Genomic DNA, 20462 nt, shown 5'->3' with positions numbered 1-20462 from the left:
TCTATATTTAGTTTGCACTTGGTAAAATTCATTTCAAAATTTTGTTTAAAAAAATTATTGATAATTTTATGTTATGGCTCATTTGGCGGCAAAATTTTTTGCCGGTGCACTGGATATTGTCTTATTCTGGATGCCCGCAAGGCCCTCTCGCATGTGTGACCTGCATCGGCGCCAACGTCAACCTGACCGCGAGGCCACTGCCGCCTTCAAGGCCCAGGCGACCACTCGTCGCAAACACCCCCGTCAGAAATGTAACGCAGACCACGACACAAGCACGGCCAAAAATGCGGTAAGTTTTTGAAAGAAAAATCATCTAAAAATTCCAATCAAATTTGGAAATTCTTGGAAATTCTGACAGTTGATTTGCTGAACATAATTTTTTTTGTACAATTTAATTGACGGAGTAGTTAACCGTACTTAGCCTTAAATAATTAAATAAAATTTAAATATTGTATAATAAACTTAATTATTGGCGCTTCAGAGACAATTAATTCGAAAGCGAACACGAGAAACGGGTCAGGCCCGACTAGATTGACGAGACAAAACTAGAATTGTTAATAAGATGGCTTGTCGTTTGTTTAATTGAATTAAATTAAGTTTAAATTAAATATTATTATTCCTAGTTCCTAGCCGAGCGTGGTTCGGCCGACCCCACTGCCGCGGGCGCCGCGCCCTCGTCTGCATCTCAGACGAGTGCAGCGCGAGAAGGGCATGGCGATTTTCATCAACTTTGATTCGCTGTAAAAATTAACCGGCTGCTTGTACTTGAAAAATTCCAACTCCATAATTAAACATGGTCCTTTGACGCCCACATTAAAAAATTATCAAACGAATCCGTCTTCGTTTTGTATTGTTTTCTGGCCTGTGAAAGTGTGAACACATGACCAAATAATGAAAAAGAATATCTTGGAAAAAATAAAATTTTCCTAATTGATAAAAATTAAAATCTTTGAATGTTAATTTAATCATAGTTTAAATTAAAAACGAGAATCAGTTCCAAGTTCCAAGTAAAAAACAATTAAATTTCACCCAGATTCATTTTCCGTTCGTTTTGATTGACTTGTTCGCAAATAAAATTTTTTAATTTAAAGAAATCAAAATATATACTAGCTTTGAATAGGAGTGGAGTTATTAACCTTTTAGCGAGATTTTCTGTAAATTTTAAAAATAGGGAAAAATATTTTGAAAATATAAACTTTAATAGGAAAAATGTTGCTAATTAAATTTCCTACAATTTCTTTCACGGACCTGATGACGACAGAATCTGTTTTAACTTTTATGTACGGATGGCTCAAAGTCAAAATATAAATTTTAGCATAGCATACAATTTTTTGAAAAAAGCCAATTGATTGTGAATTGTCATTTTGACTTTGGGACTCTAATTTCATCAAAAAATGTTGAGCTGTTTGAAAATGAGAAAATAACATAACAGAGACTCGGGAGTCTGGACTCGACTGCACTCGGAGATCAGAACAAATTTAATATAGCGATCGAATTAGACTAATTAGAGTAATTAAACCCACGTACCTGCAGTGGCTGCGGCCAAAGCGGGCCTGTCCGACTCCTCACGCGGCGTCCGCCGATTTCGCCGACATTTCAGGGCCGAATTCGACCTAAATCTTTGCCCCGGCCACACACGATGCACTTCTTGTAAACAATGGCAGTCCCAGTCATACATAACCAATCATAATTGGGCGTGTTCGATTGTTTTTTTATTTTTTTTGGCGCAAACAAATATGGAAAATTTTAAAATACAAACCCTTACAGAACCTTTGTCGCTAATTTAATTCCCTACAATTTATTTCGCAGATACTTTGTTGTAAAATTTTCTTATTTACCAACGGGATGACCAAAGTCAAAATATTACTTTTTCTCTTGGAAAAAATTTTTAGATTATTTTCTGAGATAGCCAATCGATTGGAAATTTAATTTTAATCTTGAAACTCTAATTTCATCAAAATGTGTTGAGGCGTTTTGAAATAAGACTGTAACTTGCTAATCGGCATCAAAGGCAGTTTTAGGTGGCATGGCATCCATATTGGTACTTTGTAATTTAAAAAAAACTGTGCACCCCGTGTCAAGGTCGCCGCACGCAAGGACTTGTTTTCGCTTGTTCTGCGCTGCACTTTTTGTTTCTTTCTCACGTACTGGAGAAAAATTCGGTCCGCGTCAGCAACTCAGCAACTTGCCTCCCGCCGCCCCTCTTCGCGTATTCCGATTTCATATTTTTCCTCGTTTGATGCTGCACGATCACGTCCAGACACGAACCAAAGCGTTTCCAGCCACACGATTTTCATTCTCTCCACAAATCGACGCCGAATCTTTGCATTGCATCTTTCGCATTTGGTTGCTTTCCCGACGCAAAAGCGGCTCGTTTTCTTCCAAACGCGTGCATTTGCAGGTCCTCTGAGGTCGTCAGTCTGCACAAACACCTTCGTCCTTTAGCCCTTTTCGTCCGGCAAAGTGGTAAATCGAATTCTCACTGAAATTTATTCAAAAATTATCTCGACACACGTGCTTTAATTTTCCTGAAAAAACTTACATTCTATGCAAATTTGAATCTATGCAGATGAATGATTGATGAGACGACGATTGCCGGCGTTGATGGGCTCAGTTGCGAGCGACCTGAAGTACAAAAGCGAGAAGCGACGCCTTAACCTGCGGAGAGACCTTCTGAAGGGCGAACTGAATCGCCTCCTGCGAGATCTGCAAGGGCTTGGCGTGCACACGGACGGGCCGATGGATGACGACGTCGTTGCAGTTTTTGTGAGACTAATTTTAATAAATGAGAATTTAAAATGGATTTGGAAAAATTCGTAGGAGCAGAAAAAATGCAGTGTGCTCCAAGTTCGGAGCGACGGGGTGCTCTTGTCGGGCGGGATTCGCCTCGACCTGGACCCTGCGCTCAACCTGAAGGAAGGTGACACGGTCCAAGTAGTCAAAACTCATGACCACAACAGTCCATGGACGGTGACAGACGTCAACACCCTGGTAAATAAGAGGATTTAATTGATTTTTTTTTTTAAATCTAAATAAATTGTATAAATAAGGAATTGCTGGTGGGCGAGAAAACTATTAAATCGTTCAAATCGGCGCTCGTCAGTGAGGAAGAAGAGGGTCAGGTGGTTTCCTGTGCCAACTCCACCCTGATCTTGGACCCAGGAAGAGTGACTGTAGACTTGAAGCAAATTAAATGTTCCTTTACTCCTGCAGAAGGTACTTGAACGTAATTTTTGCTTTTAATTTTTAAATTTAATTTTTTGCGCAGGAGATTTGGTTTTGGTCACGAAGCAGGAGGACAAGGTGGTTGCACTGAGTCCTCTGGCGAGTGAAGTTTTCGACGCAACGGTCGCCTTCACGGACAGTTTCACAGGCCTCCTCCAGAGGAAGGACGGAGACGTTGTCCGGTTCAGCTACTTGGCCTGCGAAACACACTACATGCCTCGAAAGGGGGACCAAGTGTGCGCTGAGGCCATTCGGTGCCACTCTGGTATTTTTACAATCTTATTTTTTTAAATGAGACAGAAAAATTTAATTGTGTCTGTGCAAATATGCAGAGGATAAAGTTCGCTGGAGGGCGCTGAAAATGGTGCTGCTGGCCTTGGCAGTGGCAGAGCCAAGTTCCAACCCTGAAGTGGAGGAACTTCTGCAGGAATCCAACATAATTTCCACTGGCACACATTTCAACTGTGGAACCATCAAACTCGGCTCCAAAGGCAGACTTATGGTATAAAATTATCAAATTATAATTCTAAAATTATATTTTAATTTTCCAGCCAATTTTGGCAAACATCAGTGATGAAAGCCACTGCCTTACCAACATCTACCCATACAAGAAGGTGTCTCCGAATCCGCAGTTCAAATTGGTCACGGAAATCAACTTTCCTAAAATCCTGCTGCCTGGAGAGACCTTTGTGGTTTCCTTTGAGTGCCACCCTCAGGAGGAAGGTTCCTGGAGGGACATGTTTGTCTTTGACTTTGACAAGGGGAAATTCCAGCTGGGCCGCTTCTTTGCAGTCGAAGTGCAGTCCGGCCAGAACTCATTGGGCGATCAGTACAAGTGAGAGAATTAAATTGAAAGCAATTTGCATTTTCATTTTGTTTAATTGATTCAGGAGAAATGGTGCAGCAGGAGGGAGTAAAGCTGACTTTGCAGGACCCCTGGTGAAATCGAACCGCAAAAAGCAAGACACAAACCCCTTTCGGCGCCGTGTACAGAAGTACATTCTGCCTGAAAACATTAAGAACATTGTCGAGAGCTTGGTCGACTCCAGCAAAGACAGGGTGCTCGTGACCCTGAAGGAGAAGTTCCCCTTCCTCATGGAAGAGGTTGACACTTTCAATTACGTGCAAAGGTTGGTTAATTCAATAAGTTTTATTATGTATAAAATAAATTTGTGCGTATATTTTTTTTTTCAAGATTCACACTTTTGCTGCACCTTGAGGAGGCTGAGGCGGAGAGAGGGATGCAAAGGTGGAATTTGTCAGGCTCCTCTCTAGAAAAAGACCAGGACAGAGACAGTTATTCTGTCAATGTTCCTAATTTGACTGAAAGACGACCCTCAATCCTTTTCGGCGATTCAGTTCATGTGAAAAATGTTAGAGGAGGTAATTTTGTCTTAAATATATTTTCTATTTTTGTGCTTAACATTTTCCTATATATAATTTAGGACCTGTTTATGAAGGCATTGTGGAAGACACTTTGCAAGGAAAAGTCCGCTTCAGGCTCAACTCATCTTTCTCCCCAATCTCTAGCACTGAACTGTACAATGTCAAATTCCTCATAAGCCGATCCAACTTCAAATTCCAACATTCGGCTGTGAGTTCGGCCTGGAAGACTTTGGGAGACGAAATCCTTTTTCCCACCGAGATCGAGCCTGCGGAGGAAGTGCAGGTAAAATCATGTCTCTTAAAAAATCACATTTTTATTTCTTAAAACTCTTGTTTATCAGGTGCGAAAGGAAAAGTATCCCAACGTGATGTTCTTTCCTCCGAACGACGAAACCAGCAGCAATGGTGACAATCAGACACAAGCTTCAATGCGAAAGGTAGTGTGTTTTGTAAATTTTTTTATGATTAAAATATAAAATTTGTTGTTCCATTCAAAAGAGGAATGGGGGCTGGTACAACCCTTACCTCAACCCTTCGCAAAGAGCTGCAGTGACAAACATTTTGACCGGAGAAGCTCGTCCGATGCCGCACATCATTTTCGGCCCACCTGGCACTGGCAAGACCGTGACTGTGGTCGAGACCATCCTGCAGATCTACAAACTCGTCTCGCCCTGCAGGCAAATAAGACATAATGAAATTTAAAACAAAAAACTAATTTACTGATACGGTATCTTTAGGATCCTGGTGGCCACCCCTAGCAACAGCGCCGCAGACCTGGTGACGGAGCTGCTTGTCCGAGCCCACCCCACATTCAGGCCAATTGTTTTGGCAAGACTGGTTGCGTTCAGCTACCGTAAAGTGCCGGCTTACTTGCAGAAGTACTCGGTTCTCTTGAAACAGGACAATAACATTGAGGTGGATCTGAGCTTGAACAAAATCACCATTGGCACCTGCTCTGCTGTGGGCCGCCTCTGCCTTTTAAACAAGTGTCCGTACTACACCCACGTCATTGTGAGTATCAAAAAATCAATATTTATGAGCAATTTTTTGTATTAAAAGAATTTAATCGCGCTCGTGTTTGATAGAAGATGGAAATTTATAATTTTTTATTCTTAATTTAATTCTATAGATCGATGAATCTGGCCAGGCCTCTGAACCTGAGACAATGTGCGCTGTGGCCCTGATGGGCAAACCGCGCCAAATTGTGTTGGCCGGCGACCCAAAGCAGTTGGGTCCTGTCATCATGGGCAGGATTGCCTCGCAAGGAGGACTGGACGTCTCCTGGCTGTCTCGACTTCTCATGTCTCCCCTGTACTCCAGGTAGACTATTTTAATAATATAAAACCAGCAGAATATTAGGATGAATTACATTAAAATTGCAGAGACATGGCCAAGTTTCCTGCAACCCAGGGCTACGACCCCCGCCTGGTTACGATGTTAACCAGAAATTACAGAACTGTGCCTGAAATCCTCAACGTGGCCTCTCGACTCTTCTACAACAATCAGTTGGTAGGTTCAAAGTCAAGTGTGAATTATGATTAATTTTAAGACAGAAAGTTAGTGCAAGAAAATATGAGATTGGAAATAATAATTAGGATTAGCAAAATTAAGTTTTAATGGAGTTTGCATTCTCTATTTATTTTGTTAATAATTTAGTTTTGGATAATTTGAGCATATATTTTAATTGCCATTACAATTATTTGTTACTGTGATTTAGGTGCCCATGGTGTCTCAGGAGAACGGCTGGCCCGCAGAATTACTCAAGTCTGTGGCAAACGAGCTGCCAAGCGGAAGGGGCTCTGGCCCGCCGGCTTTTGTGTTCCACGGCGTCAAAGGCCGCTGTTGCCGAGATGCCGATTCGCCTTCTTGGTACAATCCTGTCGAAGTGAACTATGTGCTAGGTTACGTGAGGAAACTCATTTCCTCTAATGTTAAACCGTGGGACATTGGCATCATCACGTTCTACGCAAAGCAGGTATGTCAGCCATGAAGAAAAACAATTTTTTTACTCAATTCACAAGTTTCGTAAACATTGGTTCTTACGAATTTTTGTATCCTTTCAATCCCGGCGACAAAAGAATTTTAAGAATCAACTTCGTTTTCCTATTATAAAATTGCTGGTTCCTGACTACTAATTTTCATTTTTATAACACCAATTTTTTTGCACCTAGTTTGTGCATTTAGGATTGAACAGATACAATCACTCTATGATAGGTTTCGATTTACACAATTGGTAAATTCTCAAAATTTTCAGACTGCCAAAGTGCGAGAGATGCTGCGCTCATTCAACATCTCTGACCTGAAGGTGGGGTCCGTGGAGGAGTTCCAGGGCCAGGAAAGGAATGTGATGATTCTGTCAACGGTTCGCGTCCTGGCCATGGATGACGACAGCATGGGCTTCATCAGCAGCCCCCGCAGAATCAACGTGGCAATCACTCGTGCCAAGGCGTTGCTGATCATCGTGGGGGACCCGCACCTGCTGAGGAACGACCCCAACTGGGACTCAATTCTTTTGGACTGCATCTCCAGGAACGCATACACAGGCTGCGACCTGCCCATCACTGGAAACGCTGGCCAACGCCACAATAACCAGGCCCGGTGGTAAAACTTTTGGTTTGAAAATGAAGACTACTCATCTTGATTTAATCCTATTTAATTGTAAGGCTATCAATTTGAAGCAAACTTGGTACACAATAAACGCTAGATAAATTAAAAGAGCTTGATTATTTCACGCTTCCATCTGTTCCTCTTCTGTGAGTTCCGAGGTGATGTTGATCCACTGTGGCGTGTCGTCGCCCTCGAGTCTGATCTGCACAAGTTGCACGTTGCTGCCGTCCTTGACCTCCTCGGCCGAGTGCAGGATGATGGCCCGAGGACCGTCCCCGCTCACTTCCACAGTCCCTCCCTCCGCAAACTGCATTGGCGTCTCGATCAGAATGGTTTCGACAGCCTCCTCAATGCCATCCGCATCCTAGATTCACAGATTTTGGTTCGAATTTTATTTTTGTGAACAAAAAAAAAGGGTGTTTGGTACCTGAGTGGTGATGTAGACCTTGTCTCCGGAAATTCCAGCCGCTGCCGCAGCTTCGTGGACCATGGTGCTGGCACCTTGAGGCACTTGCGGCTGGTTGACCACAATGGTGTCGTGGACGTGGCCCTGCGACTGCATGTGGCTGTACAACAGGGGCTTGCGCATGAAGCCCATTCCGCACACCAGACACTCGTACGGCTTCTTGTTCGAGTGGATGAAGCGGTGAGCGTTTCGATTGTCCCGCGAGTTGAACGCTTTCCCGCAAACCTGCAATTCATTGATCGGATCAATTAAACTTGAGGGAAATTTAAGCTGAATAAATATATACTTCGCAGCGGAAGGGTTTCTCGCCGGTGTGGATTCTTTTGTGCTTCTTGAAGTGCTCCGGATAAACGAAGGTGGCGTTGCACTCTTCGCACTGGTACGGCCGCTCCCCTGTGTGCACCGAGCGCATGTGATAATCCAGGAGCCTCCGCCGCTTGAAGCTCTTGTCTGAAGAGAAAAATTTTTTTACTAGGAATTTTGAAAAAATAAGTATATAAATTTATTTTAAACAAATTAAAAATATTTTTAGAACAAACTTAACAAGTTAAAATTTGAAGAAAATTATTCTATCTTGTGTTTAGTATGAAATTGTGTCTTAAAAATAATTTTTCATTAAAAAATATCAATTTGAAAAAATTAGTTTGAAAGTATTAATTAAGAAACTAATTCCTATCAAAATAACATCACAGCCCACAATCGAAACATTAATATTAAAAAATACATCTATAAAATGACACAACACAGATTTTTTAATTTAGAATATCGGTTAATTTTCAATTTACTGCATTCTGGGCAGACGAATCTGCGGTCGTCGAGGTGAGTGGCCCTCTTGTGGCTCTGCAGGTTTGACCTTTGGCTGAAGGTGGCGCCGCAGGTCTCGCACTGGAAGGGTCGCTCGCCGGTGTGGATCCTTTCATGGTCCAAGATTTCGGCCCTTCTTGCAAACGCCTTCCCGCACGTTCGGCACACAAAGGGTTTGTAGCCGGTGTGCACAACAGCGTGCACCTCCAGGTTGCGCGCACTCGCGAACCCTTTGCCGCATGTTTGGCACAGGTAGTCCTGAAACCAACCTTTACATTCAGATTCAATTTCTTGAATCAAACAACTTGCCTTTTTGGCTGTGTGGGTGCGAACATGCTGGGCCAAGTGCTCCGGTTTCATAAAATTCTTGGGGCAGTTATCGCACTGGTAAGGCCGAGGGCGCACCTGGTGCGTCTTCAGGTGCACCTTGAGGCAGTACTTGGATGCAAAGGTCTTTGCACATGTGCTGCACTCGAATGGCCGCTGCCCGTCGTGAGATATAACATGCTCGGTGAGAAGCATTTTAGAAGAAAACCTGGAATTTTATCATTAATTTAGCAATACAGGTGATTTTTTTATTAATCTGACTCCCAATTTAGATAATAATAATTGTCATTTTAAAATATTGAAAAGAAAAAAGTTCTAATTCTACAATTCAGTCAATTTGCTGGTATTGTCCTCTTTTCAATTTTAATAAATTTATGAGAAAATAAAATTATGTTTAAAATTCATTTGCCTGTGTTTTAGCAACTTTTTTTTAATCCAAATTAGAAAGGACGGAGATTAACCTTTTGTGGCAGATGTCACATGCGAAGTGACGGCCGTAGTGCACTTTTTTGTGGTCCTTCAATAAACGCATTGTGTTGAAAAGCTTGTTACACAATTCGCACTGGAAATCGCCTTCAGCGTCAAGCTCAGCGTCATACTCTGGGTTCTGAAGACAATAAATTCATTTCATATAAACAATTAAAACCAAAAGTTACAAAATGAAAATTTTTGAAAATGATTACGCTTTCTTCGTCGCACTCTTCTGGCGGATGAGCCTCTTTCTGGTGCTCTTCGAGTGCCTCTGCATTTTCATAATCGCCACCACAAAACGGGCACATGTAAACAATTATGTCGTGGGTTTTCTTCAAGTGGTTTATCAATTTCTGGATCTCTGTGAATTTCAATTCGCAGGCCGAGCAATTCAGCAGAGCCGACGGCTCCTCAACCTCATCCTGATCAAAACCAGAATAATTCAAATGAAAATTAATTGAGTTAACAAACCTCTTCCTCCTCCTCGATGGTATCGTCAATGCCCAAATCGCTGTCTCGGGGTCTGCCCCTTTTCTTGATGGGGCCTCCTGCCCTCTTGCTGGCCACTTTAATGACACGGGCCTTTAATTTATAAAATAATTCATGATTTATGTACGATTTTTCTCTTAAAGGCTCACTCTCGATTTCTTGGCCAGAGGTTCGGTGCTCTCGGCCTGGGAGGAATCAAAGTCAGGGTCACTGTCGTTGCCCAGGTCTGCCATAGCCTCCTCATCGTCCTCCTCGTCAGAGGCAACCCGGACAATAATCTGCTTCTCCTCGCCCTTCTTTTCTTCACCGTGAATTTCCTCCAACCGCTTCATTAACTACAAAACATTGTTATTAGCGGTTGTTATTAGTACCACCAGAATACAAAGATTGAGGACATTGGCAAATTTTCTTATCGCTGAATAATAAAGACAAAATTTCTACCCAGGAAGTTATTTATCATCATAACTGAAGTGGGGAGTCAGATTACTGGTCAGAAGTACAATTTTGTAGCATTAATTTAATTTAGATACTTAAGATTCAGGACCAATATCTGTGCGTGAACCTTTGGCAAACTCAGGTTTGAAGTTTTTAGGGGTGCAATTTTTTATCCTGATAAGATTTGCTCCATTTTGTGAGTATAAATTATGTTATTTAAAAAGTAAATTAGTATCACAGAAAATTCAATAAATTCTAATTGAATAAATTGAACTGTCATCTTTTTCTTTAAAATTGTAGCAAAATTTCAATCTCTAATCACATTCAGCAAAAAGTTTACATTTGTCCCTGTTTAAAGACAAAATTACATTGTCCGAGTCCGTATCCTTTCTTGCTGCTAGGGTGTACGCCTTTTTGGGCGGTCGACCCCTCGACTTCTTTGGCGGCTCGATTGATTTCTCCGCAACAACCCCTTCCTCCGCCTGCTTAAGGAATTTTGTTAAAAACTCAAGTTGAATTATTAAATTAATCAAACCTCCGCCGCCTCCTGCTTGATGAAAATGGAAATTTTGCCACTCTTGCCCTTGGTGACCGGCAGCACTTGGTCGTCGGCCGGAGGCAACTCGCCGTTCTTCAGCATGGCCTCGGTCTTTTTGAACTTGCCGACAACCTCCTCCTTCATGTCGTTGAGCTGCGTCTCCACCTCGTCTATGCTCAGCAGCATTTTGTGGCACGCCTTGCACAAATTCTGAACCACATTTGATCAGTTTTATTTTCTCAAGAGGCACAATTTGACCCTTACCGAGGTCGGGACCTGCTCCTCGGCCAAGTCCTGCTCCAGAATGTTTCCCAGACACTTGTGCAGCAGTTGGTTGCTCGAAGTGGTCGTCACTTGGAACATGTTGGTGGACGAGCGCGCCGACGAACCCACCCTTTTGCCACAGATGTAGCACCACAGGGTGCCTGGCATGGTGATGGTACTCTCACCCTCCGCCAGCTCCATGTCTGCAAATCCAATTCAATGTCAATGCAAAATTTATGCACAGAAAAAATCAAATATTTTATAACACTTATTTATAACTATTGTAAATTTTAATAAATTAATTGTTAAACAAATAGAATAATTACATAAATTCTCTAATTTTTTTCCTAAATTTTTAATACTTTTAATAAAAGGGATCAATTTCATTACAATATTGATTGAAAACAACATCCGAATCAATTATCACGTAGGTAGGCAATGAAACCGGCCCTTGTGAGAGCCGGCGGGTCTCGAAATAGGCGGGAACGGCGGCTTCGTTCGTTCGGGTTGGTCTTCGAATGGCATCGTTCGGCCTGCATTAGAGCCGTCGGCCGAGAGTGGAGGCGATTTGCGGCCGAATTCTGCCGTCCGTCGCCGCTCTTGATCGCCGACTCGGAGCGACGAAAAGTTACGGACGGTTCGTCGAGATATTCCGTACCTGATAATGGTGGCAGTAAGAAAATATGCCGAATAAAACTGCCTTTTAGTTGCCAGCCCTGTGCTTCATAATGGCGGACCAACGCCTCTGGGAAAAAAGGGGGCCCTTCAACGCCTTGGCTTCAACGCCTCCCGACACTGCGTTTTGGCGCATCGCGCGCATGCGTCACGCCACATTTGAACGGTTGGCGCGGCAAATAAACGAGACTCGAAAGGAATCTCGGAGATTATTATGGGTTCGATTCCCACTCCAGGCGGATTTTTTTCGGGGGATTTCTCGTCCTGCAGGGACTGCAAGTGAAGGGTTGATTTTTTTTGAGTCGGCCGGGGGCTGCAGAATTTCTTTTTGAGAAGGGTGCGCTTTGGATCCCAGTTGAAGGCAGAAGCGTTTTTAATACATTAAAAATTTATCCTTTTAAAAGGAATAACAAAAATTAAAACAGCTGCAAATATTTTTGCGCTTAAGAATTGTGAAGAATGTCATTCTTTTTTAACTTAAAAGATGAATATGAAGTCTGAAGTCTCAAAAATTTGGTAGTGTAAAGAATTATTAATCAATATTATAAAAAATGTAAAATTTAATGACATTCGATAACATTAATGGGAAAAAAATAAACTTTTGTTTTATTTTTAGGTTCTGAGACGGAATTAAATTTTTAATTCATTTTCCAGATATATTTCTGAAAGCAATTAACTTAATTATGCTGTATTTAGTTATTTTTTTCATACATTATAATTTTAAAAGAATTAATCAAAAATAATATCTAAATTTTTCAAAGCAACATCAACACAAATTAAAGTTGAAATATTCTAAAATAATCCTAGGAAACGGTTCTATAATTATTATCTTTAATTGTAATTGGCAAAACAAGAGAGTTTCAGTCAGTGCAAGCTCAGTCATATTTTTTTTTAGCAAATTAAAGCAGAAAAATTGATAAATAATAAAGATTCTATCGCCAGTTTTGACTTTATTCTTTTGAAACCTTTTTGTCAGAATTTTTAAAAATATCAATAATTATTTAAAATTACACAACCTAGGTTCGAGGAAGTTCAAACAGTTTTTTATTTAAAAAAAGACGTTATAGATCTTTTTAAGTCATAATAATAATATATCTTAAAAACCTGCATTTACTTTTCAAATTCAAGTAAGGATGTGTCTAGAAAATAATTCAATATTCAATAGGATATAATTATATTAGACAGAAAGTAAAAACTACCATTTGTTTTTTATATTTTAAATTTAAATTTCATAATTTATTAACATACGTTTTGTTAGTTTAATTTCGCAGTTTACACATCGATTTATGCGAATCATAGACAAAATAAACAATAAAATTTGTGCTGCCTAAACATAGAAATAAAAAGTATTGAAAAAATATTGCAACGCATAAATATACAGGTTTGATCTAAACAACATAATTGGAAACATATTCGATCAATCGTCAATAGGCGTTGAAAAAGAACCTTTGTTTTGCAAAGCCATTACTCAAAGGAAGACTATCATACATGTACCTCACCAATACGTTAGTGCATATTATAGCTTTAATGATAATTTATACAAGAGAGAGAGAGAGAGAGAGAGAGAGAGATAATCTACTTGCCAATGATTGGACCAATACGATAACAAGATCTTCTCCTCCAATATAACAATAATTTTGCATTTTTAACGCGCACAAGCATAAATCTTTGTTAATCATGCCGAGAGATACAACATTTAAAAATACAATTAATATATGCACATTGATATCGAGAGAAAATGGCAATAATTGTAAGTTTTAAAAGTGGGGTTTTGAAATCTCGTTGAGTGAAATATAACAGTGCTGCAGAAAGAAACAGTTTGTTCGAATTTCCCACAAATTTGATCGCCGGTTCGAGGATTATTATTTTCATAAACAACGAATTTTTTTTGTTTAACAGTCTTGACTCAAGATTTGTGTTGCAGATCAGAATTGTCTACTGCTGTGGTTGGACGAAGGAGAAGTGACGTTAGAGGACTCGCCCTGGGGGTGCGAGGTCAGCGACTGCTGCAGGGCCATCGGGGTCAGCCACTCGCGCGGCAGGCAACGCTGGAGGAAGGGCACGCACGAGCTGAAGTAAGCCAGCCGGTTCACCCAGCTCGGGATCGGCTCCCCGCACAGCGTCTGCAAAATTACAGATTAGGTCACAATTTATTTCAATTGAAACTGAACTTGTTGCTTAAGGACGATAGAGTCGAGTTCGAAATTTAAAAAAAAAAAAATAATGCTTTTATTTAAACTGATTTTACTGCAATCTTTTAATTAATACTGAAGACTTTGATTCAATTGTTAATTGAAATCAGAAAGTGGCCAGATAAGATAAAATTAACCTAATTTTTTTCCAATTGACATTTTTCAAAGTATGTATAAATTCCTTATTCTTTTTTTTTCAAATATTTTCAAATCTACATTAATTAATTAACTAAACTCCATGCATTCTACACTATTTTCAATTTTTTTTCCTCCTGATGTTTTACTTGAACTAGAGAGCCGGAGAAGTGGTTGCAGTTTTTGCTCATGAGGTGGTAGCGGTCGCCTCGGAAGTCTTTGCCCATCTCCACCACTATCCTTTTAACGTCCTCCTCCGTAAAGTCGGTGAATCCGAGATGCATGCTTTGCCTGCCATCAAAAGTTGCAAAAAATGCATAATTTAAATTGACGAATCAGGTTCATAACTACCTGAACCTGAACTGCTCTCCTAATTCGTCTGCGTCCCTCGGGACGATTTCGAACACGCCGGAAAAGGGAAACGGGTGGCCGCCGTAAGCGAATTCTGTCAAAGGAGAAAAGCCAATTATTTTAACGATAAAACGAGGAAGAAATTCTCACCCGTCCCGTAAATCTCCACGCCCGAGTGATAAACGCCGAGGCCTAAATTGGTCGTGTACTCGTTTGTCCAGTACTGCAAGCAAAAAAAAAAAAAAAATTAGTTTTTGATGGTTTCTGGGCAAATCCGAGAGACGCGTCACCATGTCGTAGACGTTGAGGACGACTGGTTCTCGAGCCATGTTGGCGGCGTGTGCCTCGAAGAGCTCGTCCCGGTCGGCCGTGTAGCCCAGGCAGCTGGGGAAGGGCAGTCTGCACGACGAGGAGCCGCGCCTGGAAAACATCATCGGCACCTGAGAATGCAGTGTCCCTGCAGCAGTCCCAAGTGTCTACCAAAGAGTCGAGTATAGCGAGTGGCCGAGTCTAGCGAGGCATTACGCGGCTATGGCGACTCACGATCGGGCCGATTCCTCGCAAGGGCCACGCAACTCAGGGCGATGTGAAATTCCAGCTGATCCGCAAAAACGGAACGGAAAAAACTTGAGGAGGAAAACCGACTGATTTTGTGTGTTTGTGCCAATTGGTTTGTGCCAAGAACCAAGAAGTATAAGTGCGGCGAGCAGAGCCACCTGGCGAGTGTTTGCCAAGTGGTTGCGGCCGCGGCCGTCTGATGGCGCCACCGTGCAAAAGGACCATTGGAGGGAGGGGGGACGGACGGATGCGATTGAAAGGGCTTTGTGTTCTTTTAGCACTTTCGGCGGCCGTCAGTGCGAATTGCCACGAAATGCGAGGACCGATCGCCTGAGTTCGGACACTCGGACGCACGCCATGCCCCTCCTCAAGAGCCGGCCGACCTTGTGAGACTGCCGTGAATTCAAAGAAGACGGATTTATTCTCCATTAACGAGGAAGCGCCTCCACTTCTTCGGACACTGTCCGGCGTCTCGGACAAGCAGAGCAGTGCGGAGACGAAGAAAGGTCGTGTCCGAAAGGAAACAGCCACATGTGTAAATGACCGACCGGTGTGGATTATGGAAGATCCGTGGGACGCGCCTCTCAGCTGGGAGGAATTTTTCGGTGAGTCACAATTTTTTTTTACTAAAAAAAGTAAAATAAAAAATTATTATTAAATTGGCAGCGTTATTTTCGCGAAATTAATTGGAAAACTAATTACTGTTGAATAATAAATTTTTTCCTATTTGGTGGAAATTATTTAAAAAAAAATTTTGCGCATATTTTTGCAATTCCGAGAGACAATGGTGCGTGTCGAAATTGAAGAACCTGTTCGAAGCACCTGATGTGTTTCCATTATTCTTTTTTTCCACTCGCTGCTTCACCCCTTTTCACGGACGAAAAGAAACGAGCAAAACCGGTTCGAAAACAATTCATTCCAAGGGATTTTTTTTTAAATTTGAACGAATTTTGGCGATTTGCAGGCGTTGAAAGTCCCAAGCGACTTTGTATTCGCGGAACCGCCTCTGCACCCATCACGAGAGAGTTATCGACTTGTAATTAGTAATTAAGTTTTTGTCCCGAGATCTGCTGCCAGAATATTCACGAGAGAGCGAAAAGAGACGATTTCATCTGCCGAGATCTAATTAATTTGTATGTCCTGACATGTATATTTATAATCTTCAATCCTGCTTTCCCAAGAAACGTTTGCAAAGATAAAAAAAAATAATAAATCAGGAAAGGATCCTTTTTTTATACAAAAATTGCTTATTTTTGTTATAAGAACAATATAGAATATCTAAAAATAAACCAAATTTGAACTGTTTTTATATTTTTTTTTTTGCAAATCTCAAATTTTTCACAGCTGGAATATTTCTAGAGATTTAAAAATTTCAAATAAAATTTGATCATATTTTTTTATTTCAAAAATAATAATATATTTTAAAAATGTGATTTTAGATAACCATTTTTTTCCATTACAATTGTGTGCAAATAAGGCCATCAAGTTGAAGTACAAGTCTCAATAAAATTGCTGGTCTGCATAAAAAAGGCGAAAATTGCTGACGGCGGCGAAACAAATTAACACTTTGAGGAAATCATTATATATTTGCATTTATAATTTCAAAAAACTGCTCAAAAACTGGACGACCTTCAATTTATACAAAAGAAATCCCAAATCGATACTTTGCTCGTAATTATACATTTCACACCTTCATGTGATTAATTTAAAAAAAAATGTGTGTAGAGCAATTTGGCCGCGTGTCAAGACACGTTATTAAGAAATCAACGCGGTGATCAATTTCGTTTTTCATATTGAAAGTTTTTGGATCGCATCCAAGTAAGACAGAAGAGAGCAATTCAAAATTAATTATTTTTATTCAGAATTAATTCCAAGAAAATTTAAAACTCAAAAACCAAATTATAAAATTCTTAATATTGTTGAAAGCTTCCTTGAACCATTTTAATTTTGCACATTTAAAATTAAAAATTTAAAATAAAAATTCATTCATATGGAATTTTATTTTGTATATAATGAAAAATTCTTCGTTTTGGGGATAACAATTAATTTTGCTTACAGTTGCGTGACTTTGATTTTTCCTCAACCCTTTTACATTACATTTCACGTTTACTTTACAGACCAATTATTTGTAAAAAGAAAAATTCTCTCAGGTTTTGTGAGGAAATTACAATTGCTATTGAATTATTGCCACCGATTTTTAATAAATTTCATCCGAATGTTGAATTGAGTAAGTTGAATGAAACAAAAGTATTTAACTTTTATTTGCACCTGTTTGAGAAGGAACGAAAGAAGCTGGCGGCGGCGCCGTTCTTTTGTGATGTAACCTGCGCGCATATTCACCTTCAGACGCGGTAATAATCAGAAAGGGCGCGCGACACATGTGCGCGCACCTGAAACCGAAACCGGCCATTTCTCGCCAGCGGATTTCGCACGCGCCTCTGCGAATCCTCCGTGGGCACCGAATCAACCGAAATTTTGAACATTTCGGCCCAGTTGCAAATTTCCAAAACGGCAAAGTCGTGGTTTTCGCGAATTAGTCAAAATTGGCCGAGTTGTGCAATTTCCCCTCCCCAGCAACTGCTTCTACAATTTCAAATAAAATGCTTCACTTTTCAAGAAAGAAACCTGACATTTTCGTCGCAATTCTTCCTGCACAAAACGAGGAAACGCGACTCTTTTTAACAATTTAATAAATTACACTGTATGTATTTTTTTCCAATTTTTTTTTTTTTTAATTTAAAAGTTTCAATTGATTTGAATATTTCTGTTGACTTTTGAAATCATTATTTTCACCTTTTATTTATTAGAAGAAAAGTTTGAACTATTTTCCCACAAAAAGGCCCAAAAAACCTTGTTTTTGAACCTTCGACTCTGAATATCATGAAAAGTAGTAAACATTTTTCTCTTCATTTTTAGTGTGCTGTTGTGAACAACTCAATTACGCAACTTTTGGCTCTTTTCAAATTTGAGAAAATTGCTTTCCAGCTACTTTGGCAGAATAATTAAATATTCAGGTTCCGAAAGGTGACCTTGACCTTTGACCTACGACTTCGGTCACTGTTGCAAAGTTGTCTAATTCCTGAAAACTTTTGTAATTAAAACAATTGCGCTATCTTTAACAGGAGTTGAGATATTTTCAAAATCACCTTTTAAAAAAAATGCCAAAATTTGAACCCCTGCAAAATATTCAATTTTTAGAATTGTCAATATCTTTTGTCTAAGCACTAATAGAAACCAACCTGCAAATTATTGTTAAAATCAATTGAACCTGGCCCAAGATTGAGAGATTATGAAATAAATTTAAAATTACTTTTAAATTTATTCGTTTGAATGGAAAAATTTCGCGAGTTTATAATTTGGAAACTTTTTATGAAATATGAAATTATTATCTATAGAAAAGTTACAAACTTTTATCCAAATTATATAATTGAATTAACTTATAAGGCGAAGTCTCACCCTTTGCCTTTTACTCTCTCTGCAGGCTCAAATTTCACGTTTCTTTACACGTCGGGATTAATATAACTGGCAGAGATCGTGAGCACGTCTTTCATACTCTCTCGTCCCGTTATAAATTGAAAAGAAGCTTTTTTCCACTCGCGCCAGATGTGGAGAATATAAAAAGTCAAAAAGCGCCGCCGATTTTTCCTTTTGGCCGCGCGCACGTGTTTTCTATTCGATTCGAAAACATCTTGTAAAATGTTAAAAAAAAAAGGAGCCAAAGTTGTTGTAGAGCCTCAAATGAAAATGTTCCGAGTTGTAAATCTCTTTTTACAGGAAGAAAATGACTCAAGAGGGTTGTTTGTTTGTTCCTCCCCCGCACAACAATAGCGACCTTTTCTCCCCCTGGCCAGATCAGGGTTTGACAGTTCCAGGAAAATAGTAAATAAATAATCCGGCCAGCAGGATTAGAGTTGAAATTGCGAGCCCGTCTTTTTTTTCTCAATTTTGTTTGCAGACAGGAATGTTTTCAGGCCGGTCTGACCGCTTCCCTAAAAGGTCCCTTCGGCTTTTCAGCAGCCCACTCTGCGCCGATGCCATTTTTGTTTTTTCGCGCAAATAACAAAGCCAATCAAATGCGCGCACTTTGTACTTTTAATGAGAGAGACAATTCTTTTCAAAACAAAAACAAACTTGCAGGCGAAACGGGTTCTTTTGTTCGAAGCAGGAAAATCACTCTCGACCGGCAGAGACGACAGACCGATTTTTGTTGCACATAAGTGAAATTATAACAAGACATTTATACCATCATTATTTTCAAATTTGTCAAGTATTGCAACAAACTACATTATGGGCAGCAAAATTTGGTTTTAAAATATGGGGAAAAGCGTTTAATTCCAAAGTAAAAAAGCTGAAACTATAATTAAAATAAAATAATTATAGTCTTTACACTGATTGTGAGAAAAATATTTACTGAAAAAGGATCAAGGTAAATAAATTTGAGTTCTATTTTTCAACTTGATTCAGATGAAATGAACTTGATTTGATAAAATTCTATCTATTTTAACTATCCAATTTTAAAATAAAATTATTTTAGACTCGGATCAATTTAAATTTTAAAAATTTGGCGCCCTCAATTAATTTAATTTTTCTTTAGAAGTCTTTTTGGCATTTACATTTTCAAATAAAAATTAAAACAATCCGTTTTTAAAATGAAGATTAAATAGGTTGAATGAGTTTTCGTGCATTTCAGAACTTAAAATTCCACACGTGACCCACTTATTTGAATTATTGTGAAATCTAAATATATTCATGATCGATTCAACAAGTTTTTCTCTCTCTTACTTCAAATCAGTTGTCCTCGCCGCCAACATGTGCTAATTGATATTTAAAATCCACACGCCTTTTTATCCAAAATAAAAATAAATTGGTCATTGCCAAAAGTAACGTTTGGATCAACTTATAATTGACGGTCACATGTACGTGTTGCTGCATAAACAGAGAGAAAGTAAATCTTTATACATATTTGAAAGTGAGAGAGATGAATATATAATATTTAAAATGTCGGTGCAGCTTCTGGGTACTGAGTGAGTCGACTGGGAAATCGAATTGAATGCAGCTTGGATTAGAACGAAATAAAAACTGGATCCGGCGATATCTCGGCCGATGGATCTTGCTGCTGCATTAATGAGAAACTGCTTTTCCAGACCGCGCTGCAAACACGGCGTTCGGTTTCGCCAATCAACTCTGAAAATATGTCCAAAACAACAAAACGAAAATAGAGTTGCAGCAGTGAAACTCGATACCCGCCATTCCAAACATCTGTTGCGACTTGCGCTGATAATTAGTCTCTTAAAATAGATGGAACCAATTTTATTTTGGTTTCAATTCCACAATTTTGAATAAAACGCATTGTAAATTATTATTGTTTCATTGCTGCTAAAATTGTTACATCACAATCGTGGAAACTTTCGGGGTTAAAACTTGGCCCTTTTTTTTTACAAGTTTGAAGATATATTTATACATTTAATCATAGATATTGATGAAAATTTCAATAAGTCACGCACAGATGTTTTGTAATTTTCGTGTGAATTATGAATTT

General features: G+C 39.6%; 5 protein-coding genes across 9 annotated transcripts in view; 2 read left to right on the top strand and 3 right to left on the bottom strand.

Moving 5' to 3' along the window:
- LOC132203843 (uncharacterized) overlaps positions 1–2458 on the bottom strand; it is a 41214-nt gene extending 38756 nt beyond the window's left edge. The window contains exon 1 of the mRNA XM_059631981.1: positions 2072–2458. The gene's annotated coding sequence lies outside the window, so the exon portion shown is untranslated. The remainder of the gene's footprint in view (positions 1–2071) is intronic.
- LOC132203832 (probable RNA helicase armi) lies at positions 2236–7342 on the top strand. Its single transcript, XM_059631953.1, has 17 exons — positions 2236–2466; positions 2570–2766; positions 2821–2991; positions 3051–3216; positions 3269–3490; positions 3558–3727; positions 3777–4060; positions 4116–4355; positions 4421–4608; positions 4671–4894; positions 4953–5048; positions 5110–5288; positions 5349–5622; positions 5741–5931; positions 5994–6120; positions 6329–6586; positions 6866–7342. The coding sequence occupies exons 2-17, from the start codon at positions 2581–2583 to the stop codon at positions 7214–7216; spliced, it is 3327 nt and encodes a 1108-aa protein (XP_059487936.1). The 5' UTR covers positions 2236–2466; positions 2570–2580; the 3' UTR covers positions 7217–7342.
- Positions 7237–11799, bottom strand: LOC132203834 (zinc finger protein-like). 4 transcript variants are annotated; one of them, XM_059631956.1, is made up of 13 exons: positions 11440–11663; positions 11013–11215; positions 10746–10958; positions 10579–10695; positions 9925–10110; positions 9758–9868; positions 9499–9708; positions 9277–9422; positions 8798–9023; positions 8470–8746; positions 7971–8134; positions 7646–7909; positions 7237–7582 (listed from the first exon to the last, which is right to left on the bottom strand). In XM_059631956.1, the coding sequence occupies exons 1-13, from the start codon at positions 11549–11551 to the stop codon at positions 7340–7342; spliced, it is 2472 nt and encodes an 823-aa protein (XP_059487939.1). In that variant the 5' UTR covers positions 11552–11663; the 3' UTR covers positions 7237–7339. The 4 variants fall into 4 exon arrangements, with proteins under 4 accessions (XP_059487939.1, XP_059487942.1, XP_059487941.1 ...); XM_059631959.1 differs by having other exon boundaries at positions 11403–11541; XM_059631958.1 differs by lacking the exon at positions 11440–11663 and adding an exon at positions 11671–11799 and having other exon boundaries at positions 7238–7582.
- A 1089-nt stretch (positions 11800–12888) lies between these two features.
- LOC132203842 (deubiquitinase DESI2) lies at positions 12889–15032 on the bottom strand. Of its 2 annotated transcripts, XM_059631980.1 has the most exons (6): positions 14846–15032; positions 14656–14785; positions 14516–14588; positions 14366–14459; positions 14164–14305; positions 12889–13810 (listed from the first exon to the last, which is right to left on the bottom strand). In XM_059631980.1, exons 2-6 carry the CDS (start codon positions 14692–14694, stop codon positions 13613–13615), a joined length of 546 nt encoding a protein of 181 aa, XP_059487963.1. In that variant the 5' UTR covers positions 14695–14785; positions 14846–15032; the 3' UTR covers positions 12889–13612. The 2 variants fall into 2 exon arrangements, with proteins under 2 accessions (XP_059487963.1, XP_059487962.1); XM_059631979.1 differs by having other exon boundaries at positions 14656–15032.
- A 102-nt stretch (positions 15033–15134) lies between these two features.
- The window catches only part of LOC132203833 (pleckstrin homology domain-containing family G member 1-like), a 31541-nt gene continuing 26213 nt past the window's right edge, over positions 15135–20462 (top strand). Inside the window, exon 1 of the mRNA XM_059631955.1 lies at positions 15135–15528. Within this exon, the coding sequence (XP_059487938.1) occupies positions 15483–15528 (46 nt within the window). The 5' untranslated portion in view covers positions 15135–15482. The remainder of the gene's footprint in view (positions 15529–20462) is intronic.

The sequence above is a fragment of the Neocloeon triangulifer genome, unplaced genomic scaffold, assembly GCF_031216515.1.
Source record: "Neocloeon triangulifer isolate White Clay Creek 2 clone unplaced genomic scaffold, ASM3121651v1 ptg000020l, whole genome shotgun sequence".
In the NCBI taxonomy this organism is placed as follows: Eukaryota; Metazoa; Arthropoda; class Insecta; order Ephemeroptera; family Baetidae; genus Neocloeon; species Neocloeon triangulifer.
Note: the sequence above shows the minus strand (reverse complement) of the source record. Positions and strands in the feature narration are given on the sequence as shown.